This window comes from Anguilla anguilla, chromosome 1 (genome assembly GCF_013347855.1).
Source record: "Anguilla anguilla isolate fAngAng1 chromosome 1, fAngAng1.pri, whole genome shotgun sequence".
NCBI lineage: Eukaryota > Metazoa > Chordata > Actinopteri > Anguilliformes > Anguillidae > Anguilla > Anguilla anguilla.
In genome coordinates, this window is record NC_049201.1 from 70,058,641 (window position 1) to 70,082,327 (window position 23,687).

General features: G+C 43.6%; 1 protein-coding gene across 2 annotated transcripts; it reads right to left on the reverse strand.

The window, feature by feature from the left end:
- Positions 1-5,543: 5,543 nt before the first annotated feature.
- On the reverse strand, positions 5,544-17,157 carry ca14 (carbonic anhydrase XIV). Of its 2 annotated transcripts, XM_035405301.1 has the most exons (12): positions 16,738-17,157; positions 16,482-16,502; positions 13,755-13,934; positions 13,420-13,565; positions 11,072-11,167; positions 10,917-10,983; positions 10,400-10,557; positions 8,775-8,901; positions 7,718-7,741; positions 7,446-7,530; positions 6,888-6,941; positions 5,544-5,980 (listed from the first exon to the last, which is right to left on the reverse strand). In XM_035405301.1, exons 1-12 carry the CDS (start codon positions 16,823-16,825, stop codon positions 5,884-5,886), a joined length of 1,143 nt encoding a protein of 380 aa, XP_035261192.1. In that variant the 5' UTR covers positions 16,826-17,157; the 3' UTR covers positions 5,544-5,883. The 2 variants fall into 2 exon arrangements, with proteins under 2 accessions (XP_035261192.1, XP_035261202.1); XM_035405311.1 differs by lacking the exon at positions 6,888-6,941.
- Positions 17,158-23,687: the final 6,530 nt, after the last annotated feature.

The following is a 23,687-nucleotide window of genomic DNA, read 5'->3' on the forward strand; positions in this document are numbered from 1 at the left end:
TATGTGTGTTTGTGTGTGCATGGGTTGTGTGGTCTGTGTGTACAGGGTGGGTCTGGGTGTGTGTGCATGTGGGTGTGTCTGCATGTGGCTGACCATGTGCGTGGGTTTCTATGGATAATTCTATTAAAGAAATTATGTTTAATTCTTCCTTCAAAATGCAGTACTGATCATTGCACTGAATAAGAGCGTCTGCAAACTGATTGTAATGTAAATGTAATGTAGAAAGATTTAAATATAATAAAAAAAATATCTGCTATTAATTATTTTCATGCACTAACAGAACATTGCACAGTATTGGGACCTAAAATAGGTGCGATTAGAACAAACACATAAAACACACATAATTTCTGCCCTGCTAATTAAGCTGTATACAAGCACATCTGTGGAACTAACGGAAGCTTCTGCCTTTTCCGGAAAATGTGTTGTCAGAATGTGATTTATGATAGAAGGGGGAGGGAGATTCAAGTGGGAGACGAGCACTATCATTTTTAAAAAATAAGGAAGGAAGGGGCTGATAAATAATGGTGTCCGAGAATTGGGTGTCAAATAATAATAATGGTGTCAAAAACATTACGTAATTAACAAAAATTAAGTAGGAAGTACTAGATTTAAGCTACACAACAGGAGGAGTTAGAAAAATGGATAAAAGAAGCAGTTGGCCCCAGGGGAGGAGAGAGTGTGTTTTGCGAATGCTTGGAGAGTGATCGGATGTATTGTCTTTACTTATGAGTGACTGTTAATTGTACTGAACTGCGCAGATCAGCCCGGGTTATTGTATGTAATCTTTGATTCACTTACAATAAACCCAGTTGCATCAGACTCTGAGAAGTGTGCATCTTTTGAAGACGCATTCAACAGTGAGGAGGAGAGCGACCTCGGCATTCCTGGCCCAGGCCGGGGCCCGTTTTTCCTGCCCACAATAGATATTAGCTGCAAAATAGTTACATTTGCAGGGGACACAAAGCATTGGGCAAACCATTGGATGCATCAAAATAACTGACAGAATCAATCCATAATTGGGCATGTATACATTTGACATTTTTTAAATAGACTAATGTAAAGTTCCCCAAGTAGGTGATCGCAAATACAAGATTTTATGAGAGGGTTTTAGATCATTAAAGGGGCTTAAAAAGTTTAGTGCAGGATTGAGTCAAATTTTTCACTGGAACCTGTCAGGAGTGGGTACGGGATGGACCCAAAAGCAGAGTAAAAACAGAGGTTCCAAAAATGGGGAAACAAGACTTTAATAAAACAGAGAACAGGGAAACAAAGGGACTTGCAGGGCAAAAATCACAAACAGAAATCCTCAAAAATATACAAGAAAACAAAAATACAAAAACGAGGGAAAACAGGGCAGGCAGGGAACAGGCAACAGGCGACAAACAAACAGGCAGGCAGGCAGGTAGCAAACAGGTAACAGCAAAACAGGTACAGAAACAAACAGGCAGGCAGGTAACAAACCAAACGGGTAGCAAACCAAACAAGACAAAGCAAAGCAAACAAAGCAAAAGATTCCAGCGCCTGAGTCGGGGAGAGGGAGACTTAAATAGAAAGACGGAGACGAGGCACAGGTGGGCACGATGAACAATCAAGCCACAGAGAGGGAGGGGAACACGAGACACAACGCAACTAATAATAAGATAACGCGAACCAATAAAACAATTAACAGGACACAAAACCGAAGTGCCGCCATCTGGTGGCCCAACAGAGAAACACAGGGGGAAGACACAGAACCCTGACAGAACCACAGAATATTGTTTCACTTCCTGTTGTATAAGCAGACAATTTATGTTCTCTTCTGTGCAATTTGTATGTTTAAATGTATGAAAACAGTTCCATGGCAGCATGGGCTAGAGCCATTGACAGGTAGGTTTGAATCCCAACTGAGGCAAAACGTCTGTGGCATATTTACCATGAATTCATAATTTATCATGAAACTATACAAATGGTTGAATAGACAATGTGCACAAAATACAATCTCTGTTACAGTTTTTCTCGATTGCTAACACACTAAAACTGGTTCTTTTAGCAAAAACTCCCAAATTATTACTTCAGTTCTCAGAGGACCAACACATCTCTCAAAACTATAAACACTTTTCACTTGTTTTAACACGTGCTGCAAATTGTTAAACTTTTTCTGCAAATCTCTACAAACAAATGCTCTCATGAATCACTGGTTACACACTGCTCATGCAACAAACACTGGTAGTCAAAACAGTTAACTCAAGTCATCACAACCTAAACTCAGGTAACACACCTTTCTCAAGGTGGAAACACTTGGCAGCAAAATTGTTTACACACCGGTCACAATCTCTGGATCAGTAAATAGGGCCACAGTTTGCGTCTGTGTGCTTTTGAACAATGGATCCTCAAAATGTCACGGTACGGGGCTAGGACCCAGGCGCAGAGGGAAAAACAACACAAACTCAAAAAGGGAAAATTAACAAAGACTTTACTTACAGGACAGGCAAACAAGCAGGGAACAGAAAAGGCCACGATGGGCAAAAACACAAACTCAAAAAATATCTAAGAAAACAGAAAACAACAGGAACTCAAAAACGCAGGTAGGGCAGAACACAGGCAGGCAGAGTACAAGGGCAAACAAACACAAACAGGTCAAAAACGCAGGTAGGTACATACGGTTTGAGCAAACATACGTAGGAACAAACACAAGGAACCAGCACCCGAGTCAAGGGTACAAAGAACTTAAATAGACAGGGGGTAACAAGACACAGGTGAACTCAAAAAACAATCAAACCAAAAAAGGAGGGGATAACAAGACACAGGTGGGAACAATGATAGAATCACGAGACAATTGGAAACAATCATACAATTAACAGGGGGGAGCAGGACACAAAACAGAAGTGCCGCCATCTGGCGGCCCAACAAGGGAAACACAGACAGGAAAACACAGAACCATGACAGTACCCCCCCCCCCCCCCCCAAGGGACAGCTCCTGACGTCCCAGGAGGCCGACCCGGGGAGGGAGTGAACAGAGGGTGGGAGCTGGAGACAGGACTCGGGACTGGGACGAGACAGAGGGGGAACTCAGGACTCGGGACTGGACTCGGACGGGGGAACAGGACTCGGGACTGGACTCGGACGGGGGAACAGGACTCGGGACTGGACTCGGACGGGGGGAACAGGACTCGGGACTGGACTTGGATGGGGGAACAGGACTCGGGACTGGACTCGGACGGGGGAACAGGACTCAGACAGGAACACCGGGAGACCTATAAGGATAGACAAAGGGACAAGCAGGCAGGGAGACACACGGCAAGACCTATAGACACACTAAGGGACAGACAGAGAGGGAAGGAGAGGGGTGAACTATGACACACGGACTGACAAATGGGCAGACATGACAAGAAACATGCAGACTGACACACCGACAGACAGGCAGACAGGCGGGAGAACAGATTGGCCGACGAAGGCCCCTCCGGGACTCGGGGCGGAGCAGGCCGTGAAGGCCTCCCCGGGACTCGGGGCGAAGCAGGCCGTGAAGGCCCCTCCGGGACGCGGAGCAGGCCGTGAAGGCCCCTCTGGGACGCGGAGCAGGCCGTGAAGGCCCCTCCGGGACTCGGGGCGGAGCAGGCCGTGAAGGCCCCTCTGGGACTTGGGGTGGAGCAGGCCGTGAAGGCCCCTCCTGGACTTGGGGCGGAGCAGGCGGTGCAGGCCCCTCCTGGACTTGGGGCCGAGCAGGCGGTGCAGGCCCCTCCTAGACCTGGGGCGTAGCAGGCCGAGGCCCCTGCCGTCTGGGCTGGGCAGGGGACAGGAACACAGACCCCAGCTGTAGGGAACCCAGCTGGGCAGGAGACAGGAACGCGGACCCCAGCCGTAGGGAACCCGGCTGGGCAGCCGGACGGGACCGGCGGGACCCCCGCGGGCCGGGCCCTGGAAAGATCGCCAGTCGAGACCCTTCGAATGACGCAGGGCCGGGAACCGCTGGCTGGGCAGCTGGAGGTCTGGCCGACCGGGAGGCAGCCCGACCACGGCGCCTCCGTGACCGTCCGCCCCAGGCGCTGGGAAGCTCAAGGGCGAGGGTGGGTGGGTGGCGAGTCCTCCGGGTCACTCCACCACCCCGGTGGCATGATAAACAAAAAAAAAAAAAAAAACTCTGCTGGGTCCAGCGCTGTCCATCTGGCGGCCCAACAAGGGAAACACAGACAGGAAAACACAGAACCATGACACAAAATGGACAAGCTGTCCAAAGATCAGGAAGACAAAGGAGACGAAGAGGCAGGAGGCAATTTGTCCCAGACGAAATACGTGCCACCTTGATTGACCATGTGCTGGTGCATGGTATGATGATGAGGGAAGCTGGACATCGTTTCACAGTGGCATCCATTGTCCATACTTTCAGACAAGAAAACAGGTACTATAATTTACTGTAATGTTACATATTGTATCTGCTGTACTACTGTGAGAGGATATGCTGTCTATGTAATGTTGAAGTGTATTTACAGACTATATGTTCTTTAGATTTTATTGCTGTTTTTGTTTATAGTGCTGTATATACTTAGTTCCTTTTATGAATGCTACTCTCCTTTGAAAATACTACATTTTTTTGTTCCTTCAACTGTGTTGTGGTTACTGTACAGTACTTTTCACTCAGCATCACTTTTCAGTACTACAGATAAAATATTTGGAAATTTGCACACTCCCTCATTTGTTAGTAGTGTAACATTGCAGATCAAAATCTGAAAACCATAAAATAAGTAGAATAACCAGGAGAAAATAACTCCTTACACACTGCTATAAAAGGTTTTTGCAGTAGTGCTTTGAATTTATCTCACTGGTGTGTTATGGGTAATCTACATTGTCTGTGTTTTCAATGGCTTGTGTGTGCCATTTGAAGGCAAAGTTTTTGATGGAAGAGTATATGCTTTTGAGAAGATAATTTAAGTTTGGCATGGATGTTTGAGGTTTGTGCTGATTGATGTGTAGTTTTGGGATTGTGTTAATAGTTCTGAGAAAAACGGGAATTGTTTCATTAAATGTGTCTTAGCAATAAAAAAAAACTGTAACCAGCTTGAATACTGGTTTTTGATTTCCAGTAAAGATGATTCTTTTCACCTCTGTAATGGCAGTGGTTGCAAATAGTTTCAAAATAAGTTTATAAACAATTCAATTTCCTTCAATAATATGACAGTGTTGGGTTTACAATTTTGATATGTTAATATAATCTCATGTTTTATCACAGTGCACTGAAGAGCACATATAATTTTATTTGATTATTAAATGAGTTTTATGTTCTCTGTCATTTATTAATTTTGTCCTTCAAACATTTTATACTCATGTCAGACCAATGTCCTGGACCATGTGTTTCAAACCTTTCACATTACTCTTGAAGTTTCTGTGTGCCAGAAATGATAAAAACAAGCCACACGGTGGCAGTGTTACTCAAGCCTTCAGAAAACTCCTGCAGCGAACCAACCAAAGTCTGGGATGTGTTCACCTGCCAGATACCACAAAAGACTTCACATTAATACTGGTCTAAAGGAGATATGGCCCTGGTGAAAATAAATCACTGAGAGAAAGACTGAAGTCAAAGAACTTGTTTATTGTGATGTAAATATATAATATATACAATTGAGCTCAGACAGAGACACATGCACACACACGCGCATGCGCGCACACACACACACGCACACTACTCCTACCCTTTGTACTTACAAGCAGTGCATGCCTGACAGGGCAAACAGAGTCAAATGAGTAAACAGGCGAAGGGGAGCGGGAGAATGGGTTCGACTTTGAAAAGGTAATACAGCAGTGATTCAATGACAGAGATAAATGAATAGAGATCTGATCATGCAGAGATGCAGAGAGTCCATGCACGCAATCAGACAGCAGATACTGCGGCCCATGGGGATCAGTGCGGGGTCAGGGGTCAGGCTGAGGGGCGGCCTCTTCCTTTTCGGGGTCAGAGGTCGTTTTGAAAACCACATCCTGTTTTGGCTCCTTTGCAGTTTCTTTAGATCTGTAATTTATAGTAGCTATTATAACTCAGATCCATGTCATTTTCCTGAAATATGATGTCCCTTTTTATTCTGGCATACTATCCAAATAAATTATGCAAAATCTTATCTGAAGAAGTTTGTTACAAATATCACAATAATTAAGAGCAATAATGAAATTTTGTTAAATATAATTGCTAACTATTATTTAATGTAGCAAAGTGACACACATTATGATGCCATTTATGGGGGTGTCTTAACAGACAGCTTTAGAAAAACGATGTGTGTTTGTCTTGAAGGCCCTACAGCAAATGATACTAACACTGTGCAAGACCATTTGTTAATTCAAATAATTAATGTAATCTAGTGTTAGATTTTCTGGTTCAATTTTATTGCACAATTATATAGATGGATGCCAGAACTGGCAATAACTGGGTTATGCTTGGTCTACTCTAAAAAACTGTAAATAAACTACACCTAAAATACACTGTGACTGAAATTTATCACTACATGAAGACCCTAAGACTACCGTTAAGAACAACATATAAACTACTTTGGAATAGATGATGGAAAATAAATTAAATGAATGAAATGAATAATTGCATGAATGAAATAAATGAAATTGTACATAAACTAATGAATATGGACAAGGAAGAAACAGGGTAACAAAATAAGCATTCTGTGTGCAAAATTAATACTTATTAGAAAAAGGGAAGAGATTGTTAAAGGAACTCTTTATAGTAAACTACTGGTGAGGAAATAAAGATTAAACGATTAAACAATTATTCGGGATAATGAGATTACAGTTTTGGATTAAGATTCTGTAGAAGCACATGTGATATTGCTATTTCAACTGGAATTGCGTGGGGTCTCTATTACTGAAGCCAGGAGGTGGGTTGGCGGGACGTGGGTTAATAATTTGAGGGTGACCTGGGCAAAGATGGCGGTCTCACGCTGGGCAGGACGTCCCAACTAGAGGTGGAGCTGTCGTTCAATCAAGACACAGAGTCATGTGATCGGGAGCCAGTCGCCGACAAAATCATGTGATCAAAATAACACAACACAGAGACACTGATTGGGTGACCGTATGATTCAGTTATACATTAGGTTTCCTTATCATCGGCATAAATTGATCTGAATTTAGAGTGAATAGAATGGAAGAAAGGAGAAATAAGGAGAGCAGGAAATTGTGGAAAACAGGGCATGAGAAGCAGGAGGGATATAAATAAAGTATTGAAAAGGGAACAATTTGGAAGATAGACAAACATGGCTTATATCCATAAAATAAAAATGTAAATTTGAAGCTTTGATGAATAATTCTATTTGATGAATAATTCTCATTAAATAGCCAGGGATATTTCATCAGTTATTATTCTGTGTAGCTAAAGTTATTCAGGACCACTATAACAGGAAAAATGCACATAATAATGGGATTATTACAACAGATAACAGAAATAATGGTAATAATCAACAAAAACAGTGACTTACCGTATGGTCTTTATAACAAAGTGTATGATTGCTGCGAGACCTACGCATCCGCACAGTGTTCCGATCACAATGGCACACACCTCTCCTGTGACACACACACACATAAACACACATGCACAAATACACACACACACACACAAAAGCACAGAAAGAGAGAAAGACAATGATGAGCAAAATTATTGTTTCACCTAGAGACAAACAGCAAGAGGCACATGTAATGATAATAAACATTCTCGCTATTCGTCGATTCATTTAATTAATCAACTACTTACCAACAGAGTAAGTTGTGACTGTATCTGTAATTGTTAAGAAAGAAAAATGATTTAGTGAGCAACAGGTCCATTATCTCAATATTTAATATTTTGGTGTATTAGCTATAATTATGCTTGATGCTGTAGAGGTGAGAAATGAAATGCTGAAGACTGTATTAACACCTTCTGTGGATTTTTTTCAGTAAGTGCACATATGCAGCAGTATTTGTGATTTTGAATATGCACCAGCATTAATATGTTCAGCATAAAAAAAATATATGTGACTGAAATGTAAATTATAACATGAAACCTGAACAAATTGGGCATACTGAAATTCAGCCTGAGTTCCCAAATGTTCGGCCTGGTGTGACAGGCACGTATAACCCCAAAGTGGCACATAAGACTGGATTATAAATGCTTGGCATGTCCAATCACACGCTTTCTCAAGGCTTTGCTTTCTCATACAACAATCCAGTTATCTTAAAGCAGTCCTGCAACAACATTCAGTAATAAATATTTTTGCACTAATTCTCTCATTCTCTCTCTCAGGCTTGTGTGGCAACAATGGGAACAGTGTTTGTGGAAGGATTTTGCAAACACTAATCAGTGAACTAGCAAACAAATAGGTCTCTCTCTCCCCTCCCCCCCCTTGTTCCCTCTCTCCTCTCTCTCTCACCGTCCCTCTCTCTCTCTGTAACCCTTGTCCTGCTTGGTCTTTTCACTCCATTCCCCTCCCTCCTGACCCAGCAGACCCCTGTGTGCACAGTTCTCCGCTCCGTACAACAATGCCACCGTTATTAGTATTATTACACCGCAACCTTTCAGTCTGGGATGGAGCGCAAAGCTCAAACACAGCTCTCCAGCACTAGGGCATTCCAAATCTGTGCATTTCAGCACCTGCTTCATAACATTTTTAATGCTAATTTAATAAAACAATCATGAAAAAGCAGCACTGCTGCAGTGGAAAGGGGAGTGGACTTAGTAACCAGTGAAGTGGGCCAATGCACCTGCGATCTGGGAGGGTGGTGATGTAGAGGTGACCGGAAATTGGACCGCTAAGGGGATGTTGGGCACTGACCTGGGGGGAAAGAGGCCAGGACCAGCCGGCGGTTCAGGGGCTGTGGATGGCGGTAGTTGTCCTGAAGTGGGAGAGAATCTGACTCTTCAGCGGGACCAGAGAACAGTGCCGTCTCCAGCTTCCTCAGCTGAGGAGAGAGAGAGAGAGAGAGAGAGAGAGAGAGAGAGAGAGACAGAGAGTGAGAGAGAGAGAGAGAGAGAGAGAGAGTGAGAGACAGAGAGAGAGAGAGAGAGAGAGAGAGAGCAAAAGAAGGAGAGGGAGAGAGAAATTCCTCAAAAATCTGTGAGAGAGATAGAGTGGGGGTATGAGGGGACATGGGGGTACTGGAGGGTTAACGCACAGGAATGTTGGGGTAGCAATGTTGGATATTTGTCAAGGCTGTGTATCCGCAGGGGGCAGATTCCATGCCTTCACCAATATCAGCCCCAATGACATTTGACATTTGAGTGTTTTCTCACTTGTTTAAGTAGTTAATAACTAATACAGTAACTGAACTGAACAATGGATTTATGTTTATTGTCATGACAACAACCAATATGTGAAAACAGTCAAGTCAAGAAATTTAAAAAATATGTTCACTTTGAACTGTTTTTCTATTTTGATTTTTTGCTCCTTATCCTTTCTCTCTCCAGCTTTGGAATGCCTGATCATGTACACATCAGCATCCGTAACCTCTTCTATTGATTGGCCAGAGCGCAGACCAGTCCATCCTCTCCTCTGCAGCAACTGGCAAGTGCCCTCTTATCACACAGCAGTTTGCCCATACAGTATTAGAAGACACTGTTTCTCACACAAATGATTTAAAGCATATTACTGTCAGATTATGTCACATGCAGATAAATATTCAGATCAATCAAAGATCAGTCCAGTCAAACTAAATGAGGGCAGTATGCAAAGGGGCCCCTAAGGCCAAGAATGGGAGCCATTACATTGCACAATGGCAGAATATCAATTCAAGTGACATTTCAAGGAAACCAGTAAACCTAGTCTGGCTTTGTAGCCCCACGTTGGATGTGGGGAAGAGTTCCTGTAAATGTAACACTTGACAAATGTAACACGGTCAGTAACTTAATGTACAGTGTGGCTACCGTAGCCATTTCATATTTCAGTCCTCTACCTCCCCCCAAAAGAATGGAGCAATATGATAACCTTTGAGGGAAGTATTTCCAAAGAAACTGTTTTTGAGAAAGCTAAGTTAAAATCTGTCACTGAAGTCATTTTCAGGTATACATCATTAAAACAAGTTTCCTGTCCTTGAAAGGTTAGTATAGTTTTCGAAGTGTAATCTAGTGGGAATTGGATGCCAGGTGACAAGAAGCATGATGTCCCCGTCTGTATAAAGGTAACAGCTGTGACAGTTATGCCTCCTAGTTCCTATAACAAACAATGTGCATTTTTGCCAGTATGTTTTTAGAATGCCATCTGAAGACAAAACGAGAGGGTTGGTACCCAGGGAGGTCATGGAGGGCTTCAGATTTGGAGATAAGGGACAATAGATAGGTGTTTAATATCACCCTGCAGTGTTCTTTTGGGGAGACCTTGGGCATTTTAAATGGTGATTAATGTTTATTAAAGAAATACGTTTTACTCATCAACGTGTTTGAATTTTTAACCCGGCCACTCGCCTGCACGTGAGACACCGCGACTCTGTCGGCGAAGACGGTCCACAGCACGCTCTGGAAGCACGGCGGCGTCGTCAGGGAGCCATTGTACCGAAAGTAACGTCCCAGATTGAGCGGGAGCAGCGACTGGACATCAAAGGCCGGGATGGGCGCTCTCTGTCCTGCGGGGGGGGGGGGGGGGGGGATTTCGCAGATGAGGACGGTTCTGCGCTGCGCTGTGATATGATGTGACGGGCTGCAGATGACCGTTTCTTTGAGTGTGGTCTATGCTGCTGAACCGAACTTACAATGAACTTTCAACAACAATACAGCTGCAAGAAAGCCCTCAGAACGCATAAGAAACATAATTGCGGCGAAAGTCTGCATGTTTTCGTGCTACAATAATGATAATCAATGATGCTGTTGACTGGATGATAATTTACTCTTAAGTGTACGCATAAACCTACAGATAGAAACACTGACTGACTGACACACTCGTTGAGTTACGGCTCAGTCTGAGACTGGGACAAGCTCACTTTACCTGCATGCTTGATATTCTCCAGGTAATTGATGATGTTCTCGAAGGCAGGGTTTGTATCTTCACCTGTCTGGATGACAACAGCCAAGTCAGGAAATTGCAAAGTTTACGCTGCATAGCGATTCAAGCGCATGACGTCTGAAATAACAGGAAGGCACCTCAATGAGCACTCCTAGTACAGCCAGTCCATCCCTCTGTCTCATGGCTGTGGACACGTTGCTGTAGAGCTCGGAGTTATAATGGACCACATGGAGCTGGAAAGCAAATAAAGTGTGTCTTAGTCTGTGTCCTTAAAGAGCATGTGGGGTGAGAGTATTGGCCCATGTGTAGTTTTTTCTGTGTGTGAGGGAGACAGGGAGAAAGAGAGAGACAGAGACAGAAGAGAATGTGTGGGAACGCATATGCAGGGTGGAGAAGGTGTACTTGGAGGGGCATGAGTATGTTTTTGTGTGTTATTGGTGTGTGTGTGTGTGTGTGGGCATGTGTGTCACAGAGCAAGTGAGAATGGGTATGAGTGGATATGTGCACGTTATTGTGTCTGTATGTATTTAAGTGTGTGTGTGTGTGTGTGCGCATGTGTGTGCGGCATCTAATCTCCTGAAAATCCCTCTCACTGAGTTTGAATGAAATCTGCTAGTTCATACAGTTTATATTGGCAACTTACAAGGGAGAGAGAGAGAGAGAGAGAGCTGAAAAATATGCTGACTCATGAAATTCTCACACTGAGAGAGAGAGAGAGAGAGAGAGAGAGAGAGCGAGGAAAAGAGAGTCAGATAAACTAGTAGAGAGTGAGGCGGCAAAAAGGGAAAGAAAGGCAGTTATTGGTTGAGGTCGTTTATATCTCCCTCCTTTCTTCTCTTCAATATATCCTTTTTGTCTTCATGTTTCCCTTCTGTCTCTTTCTCCCTCCGTCACTAAGTGCACTTCCATCCCTCTATCTGTCCCAGGTGAGGCGTCATTTGGCATTCCCGTTACTGAACAGATGGACAGGATTTCGAGCGGGAGGCCAGTTTTTTTTTTTGTTCTATAACCAACCTTGCAACTTTTTCTGCTGTCCTGCTGTTCTCCCGTCTCTCAGCCTCACAGTCCTGCGCCGCTTAATGGCACGCCTGCCGTACGATGCGCCTTTTCAGCTTTTCCTCGATCTCTCCCCTGCGCTTTCTTCCCCTCCGTCTGCCACTTTTCATCCTCCCGTTCTCTGCTAAAGCGTCCTTTACCCCCACTTTGCCCTCCTCTCAGAACCAGCCGTGGGCACAAACGGCCTCTCTGCGTGTGATCACTCAGGGCCACAACCACCCCTGGGCCACAAAATTCAAGATTTAAAAGATTTTTTTATTTTTTATGTAGGAGCACTTTAGGGCCGCAATGGCATTCTTGCTTAAGGCCACCAAAGCCCTAGGGCCAGATCATGCCTACTCTCACCGTAACCGATGTTTCTCCTTAAAATGACACAAACAGCCATTCCTCTCCTCCTTTCACGCTCTCCCTCCCCTCCTCTTTTTTCAAAGTCCTTCTTTAATTCCGGGTAGGGTCACAGATGGGCAGCGGGCTCAGTGGAATGGCTCAGCCTCCCCCATAGAGACCCAGTGTGGCTTAGCCAGGATGGGGGCAAGCACCAAGAAGAGCTGGAACATCTAAACCTGCAATGCAGCACGAGCACAGGCCTTTTATCACCTGGTTCACGTGTGTGTGTGTGTGTGTGTGTGTGTGTATATATATGTAGGTGTCTGTGTGTGTGTGTGTGTGTGTATATATATGTAGGTGTGGGTGTGTGTGTGTGTGTGAGTGTGTCTGCATGTGTGTGTATATGTAGGTGTCTGTGTGTGTGTGTGTGTGTGTGTATATATGTAGGTGTGTGTGTGTGTGTGTGAGTGTGTCTGCATGTGTGTGTATATGTAGGTGTGTGTGTGTGTCTGTCTGTGTGTAGGTGCTTGGGTGTGAGGGTGTGAGTGTGTGTGCATGTGTTGCAGGTTCTATGCATGTGTTTGTGTGGTCAGGGATGTGTGCATATTTGTATGCACGTATGTGTGCCCGTCTGTCTTTCTGTCCACTTGCAGAAAATGTGCTGTTAGAAGTAACAATGTTTAGAAAGTTAATGTATTTTTGTGTAATTATACCCATGTTTCCCTGCAGATGTGCTTCTGTGTGTGATCATACATGTGTCTCTATGCAGGTGAGGTTCTGTGTGTGATCATACCTGTGTCTCCATGCAGGTGAGGTTCTGTGAGTGATCATACCTGTGTCTCCATGCAGGTGAGGTTCTGTGAGTGATCATACCTGTGTCTCCATGCAGGTGAGGTTCTGTGAGTGATCATACCTGTGTCTCCATGCAGGTGAGGTTCTGTGAGTGATCATATCTGTGTCTCCGTGCAGGTGAGGTTCTGTGAGTGATCATACCTGTGTCTCCGTGCAGGTGAGGTTCTGTGAGTGATCATACCCGTGTCTCCATGCAGGTGAGGTTCTGTGAGTGATCATACCTGTGTGAGATCCTGTGCACCTCTCTCACCTCAGCTGCGGTGCTGTGTCCGTCGATGGTGTGCTCGCTGCCCCCTCCTATACCGCCGCGGCTGCCCCAGTGAAGGTGGAGCTGCACTGCAGTATACTGCCAGGGCAGCCCCCCCAGCCCCATCCACCCGGGCAATGACACCTCCACTGCGAGAGAAAGGGAGAGGGCCGGTCAGTCTGCGTGGTGCACAGTAGCGTAGGGCTTCTTAGCCTCGGTAATGTATTGTACGGACTGTAAGGATGTTCGTCATGAGGATACACTGCTAGGGCCCAGATGGTCAGCTGAGTGCGAAAGGATAACGGAAAAAAGAGAGGGGCGGAGTCAGAGGGTGTCACCTGTGTGCCCGTTGTTAGTGAGGGTGAAGGGCTCCTCCCCCAGCTGCCTGTAGCCTAGGGGCCTCGCGGGGGGCAGGGACGGGTCGTGCCGGGCGTGGCTGGTCTTCACGTCGATGGGAGATTGCCTGGTCCCCCCACAATCAGGGAAGTATTCTGACCACTGGGACTGGCCTACAGAACCTGACAGAGAGAGAGAGAGAGAGAGAGGGGGAAAGAGGTAGAGAGAGAGTGAAAGAAAGAGAGAAATTCCTTAAAAAGCTCTTGATTGAATGGTCGTTTAAAAAAATTAAGTTGAAAAAAGATAAGTTAATATATTTAAATTCTTTAGGTAATTCTTTATTTAAAAAAAAACATGTTTGAACTTGAACATATTTTGAAACCTTGAACAAAGTACTTAACCTGCATTGGTTCAGTATATATCCAGCTGTATAAATGGTTGCAACGTAAATGCTATGTAAAAAGTTGTGTAAGTCACTCTGGATTAAAGCGTCTGCTAAATGCCTGTAATGTAATGTAATGTAAAGACTACACAGAGTCCCACTGAAGGCAAGGAGCACAAACGCATGCTGAAGGGGAGAAGAGACTGACTGATCAGCGCATGCCGCTGCCATCAGAAACGGATACGCCGTAAAGAATAACTGAGGGCATCAGAGCCCAGTCACGCATGGATGATGCGGCTGCACATTGCTGTTGTGACAGGAACACAAACACCCCCCTGCCTAATTGGAGAGGAAAGAGGGCAAAAAAGAGAGAGAAGTTCGGGGGTTAGGGAAAAATAAAGGGAAGGGGGAAAGTGGGAATGTCTGAGAGAGAGAGAAACGGTACAGAGTGAGAGCGAGAGAGAGAGAGAGAAGACAGAAAGCAGGGATAGAGAGGGAAGTATGAATGAGACATTTGGAGTCCATTCGTTGATTGATTGACAGGTCTGTACAGGTCACATACAAGGCACAGCTTAGTTGCATCGTTATGCCTGTCTTGGACATCCATCGCTAGCTCCAGTTCATAAGCCGCCTTCACGGGCTACAGCTATGAGTCCTCCCAAGACTAAACCCAGAAGCTCTCTTCTTACAAGTTCTACAATATTTGTAAATCATTTCATTTTAAACTATCGATACTGAATAGACCATAGCCTTACACTGTCCTACAAAGTATCTCTCTTTTTTTCTATTTTTTACTATTTTACTATTACGTTCAGATGAGGAAAATACGCTAGTTATCCTTGGTGCAAATATTTAAATTCAGCAAGCACCAACGTTTCGCTCAGAACAAAATGTTCTGTGCCGGTTGCTGTTCAGTTTTAAAAGGTTTGCATTTTGAAGGAAAGAAAAGCACATTCCCACTTGTTGATCCAAGTTCCCTCTAAGAAGGTCTCTGTTCACTCCCAATCTGTTGGGATTAAAAGGGGCCTAGTCAATCTCCATCCACAGCAAGATCTGCGGTGCCCTCCCTCAATTTTGCCCCCCCCCCCCCCCCCCCACATCAAAAAGGGGGGACTTTGTCCCATAGCTGTGCCGTTGTCATGGAAATCACCATGACAACAGCGAGTCACACATACTCACACTGCCACCCTACCTTTCACACTTTCACATGCTGTCCCAAATACACGCAAGCAGTAGTACACACACGCACACTAATTATGATGCGTGCTAAGCCGCACTAGCAGCACTCGCGTTAGAGAGTATGTGCGCGGCTAAAATCTGTAAGCAGTTCATTTCAACAGCGTGAATTGTACAACGACTTGTACAATACAATACAGCAACAATGCAATGGGGAGTATAAGTACCCAATATTACATATTGCAATATTCATACATCACAACGTGCAGAGTGACTTTGCTGTACACGCACTGAGGTCTGTGCAGCTTTACAATACAGGTACAGATCAGACTCTCTACCTAGTGCTCCCATCATGCATCAGCTGCTGTCCTTCTCCCTCTCCTCCTCTCTCCCTCATCCTTGATCATTACTCTACCTCTCCCTCCCTCCCTCCTTCTCTCTCTGTCCTCCTTTCTCCTCCATCCTTGATCATTACTTCATCCCCCCGCCCTCCCCACCTCTCTCTGTTTGACTGTTTCTCTGATGCCAGGATAACAGACTGGCCAACTGGAAGCAACAGACAACAGACAGAGAGGGAAAGAACGCCAGCACGGAGAGGAGAGGAAGAGAGAGGAGGGGAGAGGAGGGGAGAAGAGAGGAGGGCAGAAAAAGAGAAGCTGCGTGTATACATGCAAAAGATGATATGCATGAGGAATACAGAACAGTGTTTTGGTGGCTACGGACATTGAATGGTGAATGTCAAATGGATGCACCATTGAGGAGAAGACTGGGTGGTTGTTGTCAAGATAGAGAGAGAGAGAGAAAGAGAGAGAGAGAGAGAGAGAGAGAGGCGATGGTGAAACAATTGGAGTGCTGTAGAGAGGGGATTGTCTTCCTTGGTACACATTGCAACAGTGATGGATAGCCACTCAGCCAGATACTGATTGCCATGGTCAGATAACAGAGTGGTAACATAGACATGTACGGGAGAACATTCACGTAAAACAGCATAGCTTTAATTTAAATTAAAGGAGATAACCTGTAAATTATTATTTTAAAAGCTCCTTGAGTTAAACTAGGTAAAGTTTTCCATTCTGAATAATAAACTCAGATCGACGTGATATCAACTCAAACTACCTGTTCTAGAATAATTTTGACAGCATCAGAGTTTCTGCATTTTCTAAAGTCTTACCAGTATATGTCCAGTATGTAACTGAAATTAAGAAAGAGAAATCAGTTAAATCAAGCTTCCAAAAACACTGACATAGTAATGCCTCCAAGCTATGTTTTTCAATGGACTTACATATAGCATTGTATATAAAACAGTCTTTTTATAATTATAATTATAATTATATTTTCATAATAGCAATGGCTATTACTACTACAACTACTACTAATAATAATAATAATAATAATAATAATAATAATAATAATAATAATTCCCTTACCAGCACATGCACAATTTGTCCATTGGCCAAAAAGTATCAGAAAAATTATCTCTATCCCAAAAGAGTCCATAATGTGGTCTTTGCCCATGCACAGAGCAGTGGAAGCAGACTGTGGGCTGACCGATAGATGGATGCACAAGCTCAACCGATTACACGCTCAAAGCACCTTTGTTTTCTGAACTTATTGTTAGAAGAATGTTGGTGACGATGATGATGATGACGATGACGTTCCTGGCATTAATGACAGCAAGTTTAACTTGGAACCACAGAAAAAGCAAGGGAGAGAAATAGAACAGAGAGAAAGAGAGAGAGGGGTACAGAGACAGAGAGAGAGAGAGAGGTACAGAGAGAGAATGGCAAAATGAACAGCGAGAAGCACAGTCCAGTCCCGTTCACTGAAACACCCGTCTGATTCAACACTGAGGGGTGACTGGGAGAGAGGGAGGTGGGGGGAGTAGGGGGCATAGAAAGCATGAGTGGAGGGGGGAGAGTGTGAGTGCGGGGGGGAGAGGTAAGAATGTGAGGGGTGGAAGAGGAATATGGAATGAGGGACAGGGTGACAGTGGGGGGTAGGAGTAGACGAGAATTGTGAATGTAAATTTATAATAATAGGTACATTTTTGTACAGTATATTGGATAATGGCAGGACTGGATTGAGCCGTGTGTGTGTGTGTGTGTGTGTGTGTGAGAGAGAGAGAGAGAGAGAGAGAGTATGTGTGCGTGTGTGTGTGTGTGTGTGTGTGTGCTCGTGTCTCACTGTGTAATTTTGTATTTATCTGTTGCCAATTCATTCAGCTGACAGCGAGATCTCTCTAATCTCCCCATAATGAACTGGGCTGTGTTTCTGAGTAAGAGGGAGGGGGTGGAATTGAAGAGAACTAAAGAAAGGGAGGTAGCGTGTGTTGAATAGGATAGGGATTCATTTGAACTTTCTAATGATACTTCACCCCAAAAGGAAACAAAGTTTAATCATTAACGACAGGTTTTTAGTCAAGTTGAATTAAAATAGTATAAGCGTCCTCTAGCGTTTGAATATATATTTGCACAGCCGGTGAATCGGCTGAACTATTGGCTAATTTCAAGCTGGCTGTGCTATTGGACGTTTGCTGCACGACAATATGAATGTACATGTAGATATATCTGGTAAATATCTAGAAGGGCGGCACGATGTTGCAGTGGGTAGCATCGTCGCCTCAGAACAAGAAGGTCTTTGATTCAAATCTGCGGCCCTACTGTGTGGAGTTCGCATGTTCTCCCCGTGCCCGCGTGGGTTTCCTTTCCTCCAAAGGCATGCAAATTAGGTTAATTGGAGAGTCTAAATTGCCCATAGGTATAAGTGTGTGAGTGAATGTTGTGTGTGCCCTGTGACGGACTGGCGAACTGTCCAGGGTGTGTAAATAACGTGAGACAGTGAATAAACCATCATAGATTTAAAAACGTTTTTAAATGTGTTGATTCCAGTTATCTTATTCATTTGAATAACTTAGCATATTTACCTCAGCATGTTTTAAATTGTCGAAAAAGGCGCTTTAAAACCGAAATAATTCCTAAACATACACGTTTTCAGCACATTTGTATGTTGTAATATTCGCCTCCGAAACTGGCACAGCGAGAATTTACTTTTTATGTTGTTTCACAAAATGTACACAAGGGGGAGCCTGTACTTCACACGAGAAATTGATATTGAGTCTGTGTATGGCAAGATCTTACTAAACGTGTGCATGTGGTACGTGCACGTTCCTGATCTGCGTTTGTTAAGATGATAGCCATTTTCTTTAGCCTTTTTATGCCATTTTATGCGTAACATGCACCAGATGTATATGCACCAAAGACCAGTCCTTCGGTTAAAAATTGTACCAACTTTTACATCTATTTTCAAAGGCTGGTGCTATAATGTCCTATCTGTAACTGTCTTGCACAGACGATTTTCTGTTACAAGAAAAGCATGTTCTCATGTCTGGAGTCTGGCTTTAGATATTGACACAGATATTGTTGTCCTACCAGTACACATCCTGCTTGCACTGTTGTTAATGGGCTTGTTGAAGCTTTGGCTTACTTTTGAACAAAGAACATCTTATATTGGGGTTGTTTTTTTCTTCAGTTTTTACAATAATTTTCTTCCACACCCTTATATGATATGAAGTTCAATGCTGCCTGCACAATCTGCCTGTGGAGTGCAAGCCACCAAACACAATTCACAGCCGTTCACAGCTGGTTGGCTATAGTGAAATTAAGAGATGGCTGCTAGAACGTGTGGACACATTCAAATCTGGTTCCCCCATACTGAAATAGGCCGCTTCAGCCATGGAATGGGGAAACAGATATTACTGGTCAGTTGTAAGTGTTATGCAGAATGCATGGTTTTGTTTAAGGAGCCGACAGCATTTTCAGTAGAAAGGGGGGGAAAAGCAGAAGGGAATTCTCGGATTCTCCGAAAAAGTTGCAATTTCATGTGTCATTTTTTAAGTTTACCTTAAAATTGCTTAACTGAACACTCATTAGTTGTTCATGAAACCCTTATTCAAACGCATTTAGCCCTGTGAAATAAGTTGACCAAAAGGAATGAAGTTAAAGGAAATGTCACAAAAGATCTGTCGTATTTTTATTTACATTTGACACTGTAGAAGGTCGGTTAAATACATTACACTGCTATGTGTGTTAAACCTTTATTACAGTTTGATATTTATGTGCTGAGTTATTTGGTGTCGAATGATGTTTTCATTTACTCATTAAACCTCGTCTTGCTCCCCTTCTTTTTCTGTTAGCACGATTTACTCTGGTGGTGCAAACGTGCAACGGTCTCTCTCGTTGAATTTCATTACGCAACGGACCTAACACACTGTCGATTTTCATTGGTCATTGGAATATTTGGGGGGTTGGTGAAACGGTCTCTGTCAACAAGTATTGGTTCAGTTGTGGTCGGTAGGCGGAGTTATTGGATTTCATTCACAAATCTCCACCGCCGCAACTCGTGAACATGTGCTCGCTGGTTAAAGGGGCAAACGCATTCCCTTTCTGTGCGAGAGACACATGTCAGCGCGAATGTGAGAGCCTTAAGTGAGGAGCTGGGCATCTGGCTTGCGACCTTAATTACTAATATAGGGCTAGCGTCGTCAGATCTACAAAATATAATTCAGAGCTGTATGGAATGTGCCTGCCCTGCTGCATGTCTCGCGGTGTTGTGCTAATAGCACTGAATGAGTCAGCCTTTTCTTTGTCAGACTGTAAGCGCATTAGTAAAACGCGCTTTAGCCCGCATCAATTGTATATTAACAGCAACTGAAACCATACCCTGTTGTCATTGATAAACATGTTAGTCATTGATTGTTAAATATATATATATATAGACACACACACACAAGTTAGTGTGCTTCAGTTACCCCAAACCACGTGAGGGGATGTCATGTCATGCAGTTTTCTGTAGAGAGATGGTCGGGGATTTGACTTTGCCTCAAGCGAAATAAGGAGATGGTGACAGAATGAACAGAGGAGTGTAATTTCAGTTCCATGCCACATTCTCACTGATATCTGCAGTATGATTTTGCATATTTCATCATAAATCCTACATTGTTACCTATAGGCGTGTATCTACACTTGGGTGCTGTTGAGTGTTACACAGTTATACATTCAGGGTTCAAGAGTACATATTACTCTAATAGAGCATAGGAGGTGGGGCCCAATATGAGATCATTTCACAGGGCCTAAAATCCCTGTAGGCACCCCCTAAGCCTAACCCTCAACTATGACAAAAAAGGAGATATACACTGACCTACTTTACAAGAAAGGTCAAATTTATTTTAGCTAACCTAAATTTACAAAAACAAAAAAGACAGACAAGTGTGGGGTGTATAAGTCAGTACCATTAGGAGTGTAGGCGGGTAGATGTGTGAAAACTACGGTGAGCCAATGTTGCATGGCTTAAACCCAAAAACAGCTAACAAAAGCAGTCAATGCCAAAACGGAAGCTGAAAGATATCTGTGGGGAAAGAGCCCTCTTCAAATCAGAAACAGGTGCCTCTTAACATCTCTGCAGCCGTAGCCACAGGTGCTCCCAATTGTGCCAGTGACCCTCTGCTCCGCTCACCAGGCACCTGCGAAGAAACACACCGGAACAAGCAGCGCAGGCAGACAGAGAAGGGGGGGGGGTGTCACAACCACACGCAGTCTATGTTCCAGCCAAGTTCTAATATTTTTTGAGGGCCCCTGTAAGTCAACAACCCCTTTGTTGTCCTTTATCTGTGACAAATATACTGGCCTATTTAAACAGACTTTGTTGATAGAGGCAGCTCACACAAACAAATGGCATTGTCATCACTGACACCAAGAGAAAGCCTCTCATTTATTTGTCATTATGATTTTGTCTGTTTTACGGTGTCACTGAGAATGCTCCTCCCCCTCTCTGTCTCTCGCTATCTGTCTCATTATCCATATTTTCTTCTGCTTCATCACTGTAGGAAAGGGAGGCACATTTGTTGAAGCATATGCTGCTGCCTCCCCCTCAGTTCTCCACGAGGCAATAAGTTAATGACTCACTGTGAGGGAGAGCGGCTGAGGCAGCAGGTTCCTCCTCTCCACAATGAGCTGGAATTCAGTGGATGGTGCTGCTATGCAGTATCCAAACGACTACTCGTTTGCTGGATGGCTCTTATCATTACGTAACCAGAATGAGCATGTGTGCTGTTGAAGAAAGGGTGGTGCGAAGCTTTTTCATTCTGTGCATGAACCTGTAATAATGCCCGCCTGACATGCACAATGTTCTTTGAAGTTAAATTATTCTGATTGATATCCTTTTTTTACAGGGCAGTACTGACATGGGGCACCAGAGGGAGTATGAGGCACTTTCAGGGCTTCTGAGAACTAATGCCAACAAACAGCTGGCTTCATGTGGAATGCGGTGTGCTTCTAGCATAGTTTTTCTTGATTGAAATTAGTAATCCTATCTCATTTGCATACTGGCAGAATTATAATGATTTCTATTAATCGACAACATTGTGGAAAATATGTTTAGATATATATAAAGGCAAGTAAATATTACATAAAATTTGGCTGGCGGGTTTATCCAGAGAGACTTACACAGCTTACCGTCCTTACGTGCAATCCATTTATACAGCTGGATGTTTACTGGAGCAATTTAGGTTAAGTACCTTGCTCAAGATTACAAAGGCGCTGCCCCACCTGTGAAAGATGCACCGCACTCCCAAACATTCGGCAGGGAAAGAGAGCTGAACTAAACTCAATCCTTTGTCCCAAAGTCTGGTTTATTTTCTCGCAGCTGACAATGGTTAGAATAACAGGCATGGGTGTATTTGCCTATTGGCAGAACTAACCATGAGAACAGTGATTATGAACCCTTCAAGTCATAAAAGGGTTCAGTACTTGGTCATGAGATGAATGTGAGAAATAATGTATTCTATGCCTGCATTATATATTTTGCAGAATATAATTTAATGCTGTGTTGAGAGGTTTGTTACACAACACCCGTTTTAAAAGTAAATCACATGAAAACTGGTTGCGTTATAATTGCACAAATTATATTATACAGCAAGAAACTAGTCATTCCCTTTTATTTATATACATGCAAGGATGAGTTATGTAGTCATATTTGATAGATATATGTTTAATCCAACTGAATTTTCTTTCCCAGTGTTTAAGTAGGGTATGCTGTTTAGTCAGTGATGCCCCTGTCTTATTATTGTCCATGTAACTGCGTTTGACTGGAATACTGCAATTGTGCGGAATTTACTAAAACATAGAGCATGAGCTGCTACAGCCAATGGGTATCTGTGCTGCTTCAAAGTCTGCAGTCTGATGGTATGTAAGGAGCTGTGTGTGTGCAGGGGGGTGCCGGCGGGCGTGCATGTTACTGAAATAATAATGCGTTGAACAAACAGGTTTTTTTGCGAAAAACTTTTGTCTATACTTATCTTCGGTAATACTTGCCATAAAACACACTTAAAATTGATTTATTAAGCACTGTCAGTGCTGAGTGCACGGGCGGTCGTGCGCACGCTGCGTAGACGCGTGTGTATCTGTAGTACCCAGCCCTACACACGGATGCCACATGTGTAGGCGGGGCCACGAGTACAACAGACACTGTCCAATCCTTTACCAGTGAATCGCTCACTGGCTAGAGATCTGACCAATGGGAACAGGGGCTGTCAGGCAGCCAGCCAATGATTGGTCGTGTGTGGCCTGCACACAGTTCGGCACGTGTAGCCTTGCACATGTTGACGCTTGCAATGGGCAGATGAAGGGGAGAGAAAGAAAGGGGCTGCGAAAGAAGGCGAGTTGTGAATCCTGACTGGTGAAGCGGGCACCGGGACACTACTCATTGAAGGAGTTTTTTTTTCAAGAAAGTATTTGCGATTGATTGTATAAGATTACCTGTCGTTGAAAAGTATCGTTTCCGCCATTGGGGGCAGGTCCTTGTTGTTTTGGTGTCTTCTGTTCAAGGTGAGAATATGTCTTTCAAATTGTAACTTAGAAGGATAGCTAATGACATATAGCTAACGTTTGTACAGTTTACCAGTGTATAAAATGGTCCAACCTTCTAGCTGATTTATTGTTGTACTTAATTGCAGGATTTAGGACTTCTGTCACTTTATTACGCTCAAACGTGTTTTGTTGCTATGTTGTGTTGCTTCATTTTTGTAACGTTCGCTAGCTTTAATATAACGGTTACAGCACAGATAGCGTATTTTTTTATTGATTCTGATATATAATTTTGTTTACAAATTGTTAGGCTGTATTGTACATCAATCTTATAGAATGAGGCTGTTTAATTTTAACATGGCAAATTGTACGTCATTAATGTGGTTGCGCGCTCGAGGAGTGCGGGAATGTTTTTCTAGTGTTGATGCAAAGCAGGGTAGTTCGTAAAACCAAACAAGTCATATTTAAAATACCGACAGAATTTTGTACTACTTATTTTCAGTTTTGCATTTAGCTGT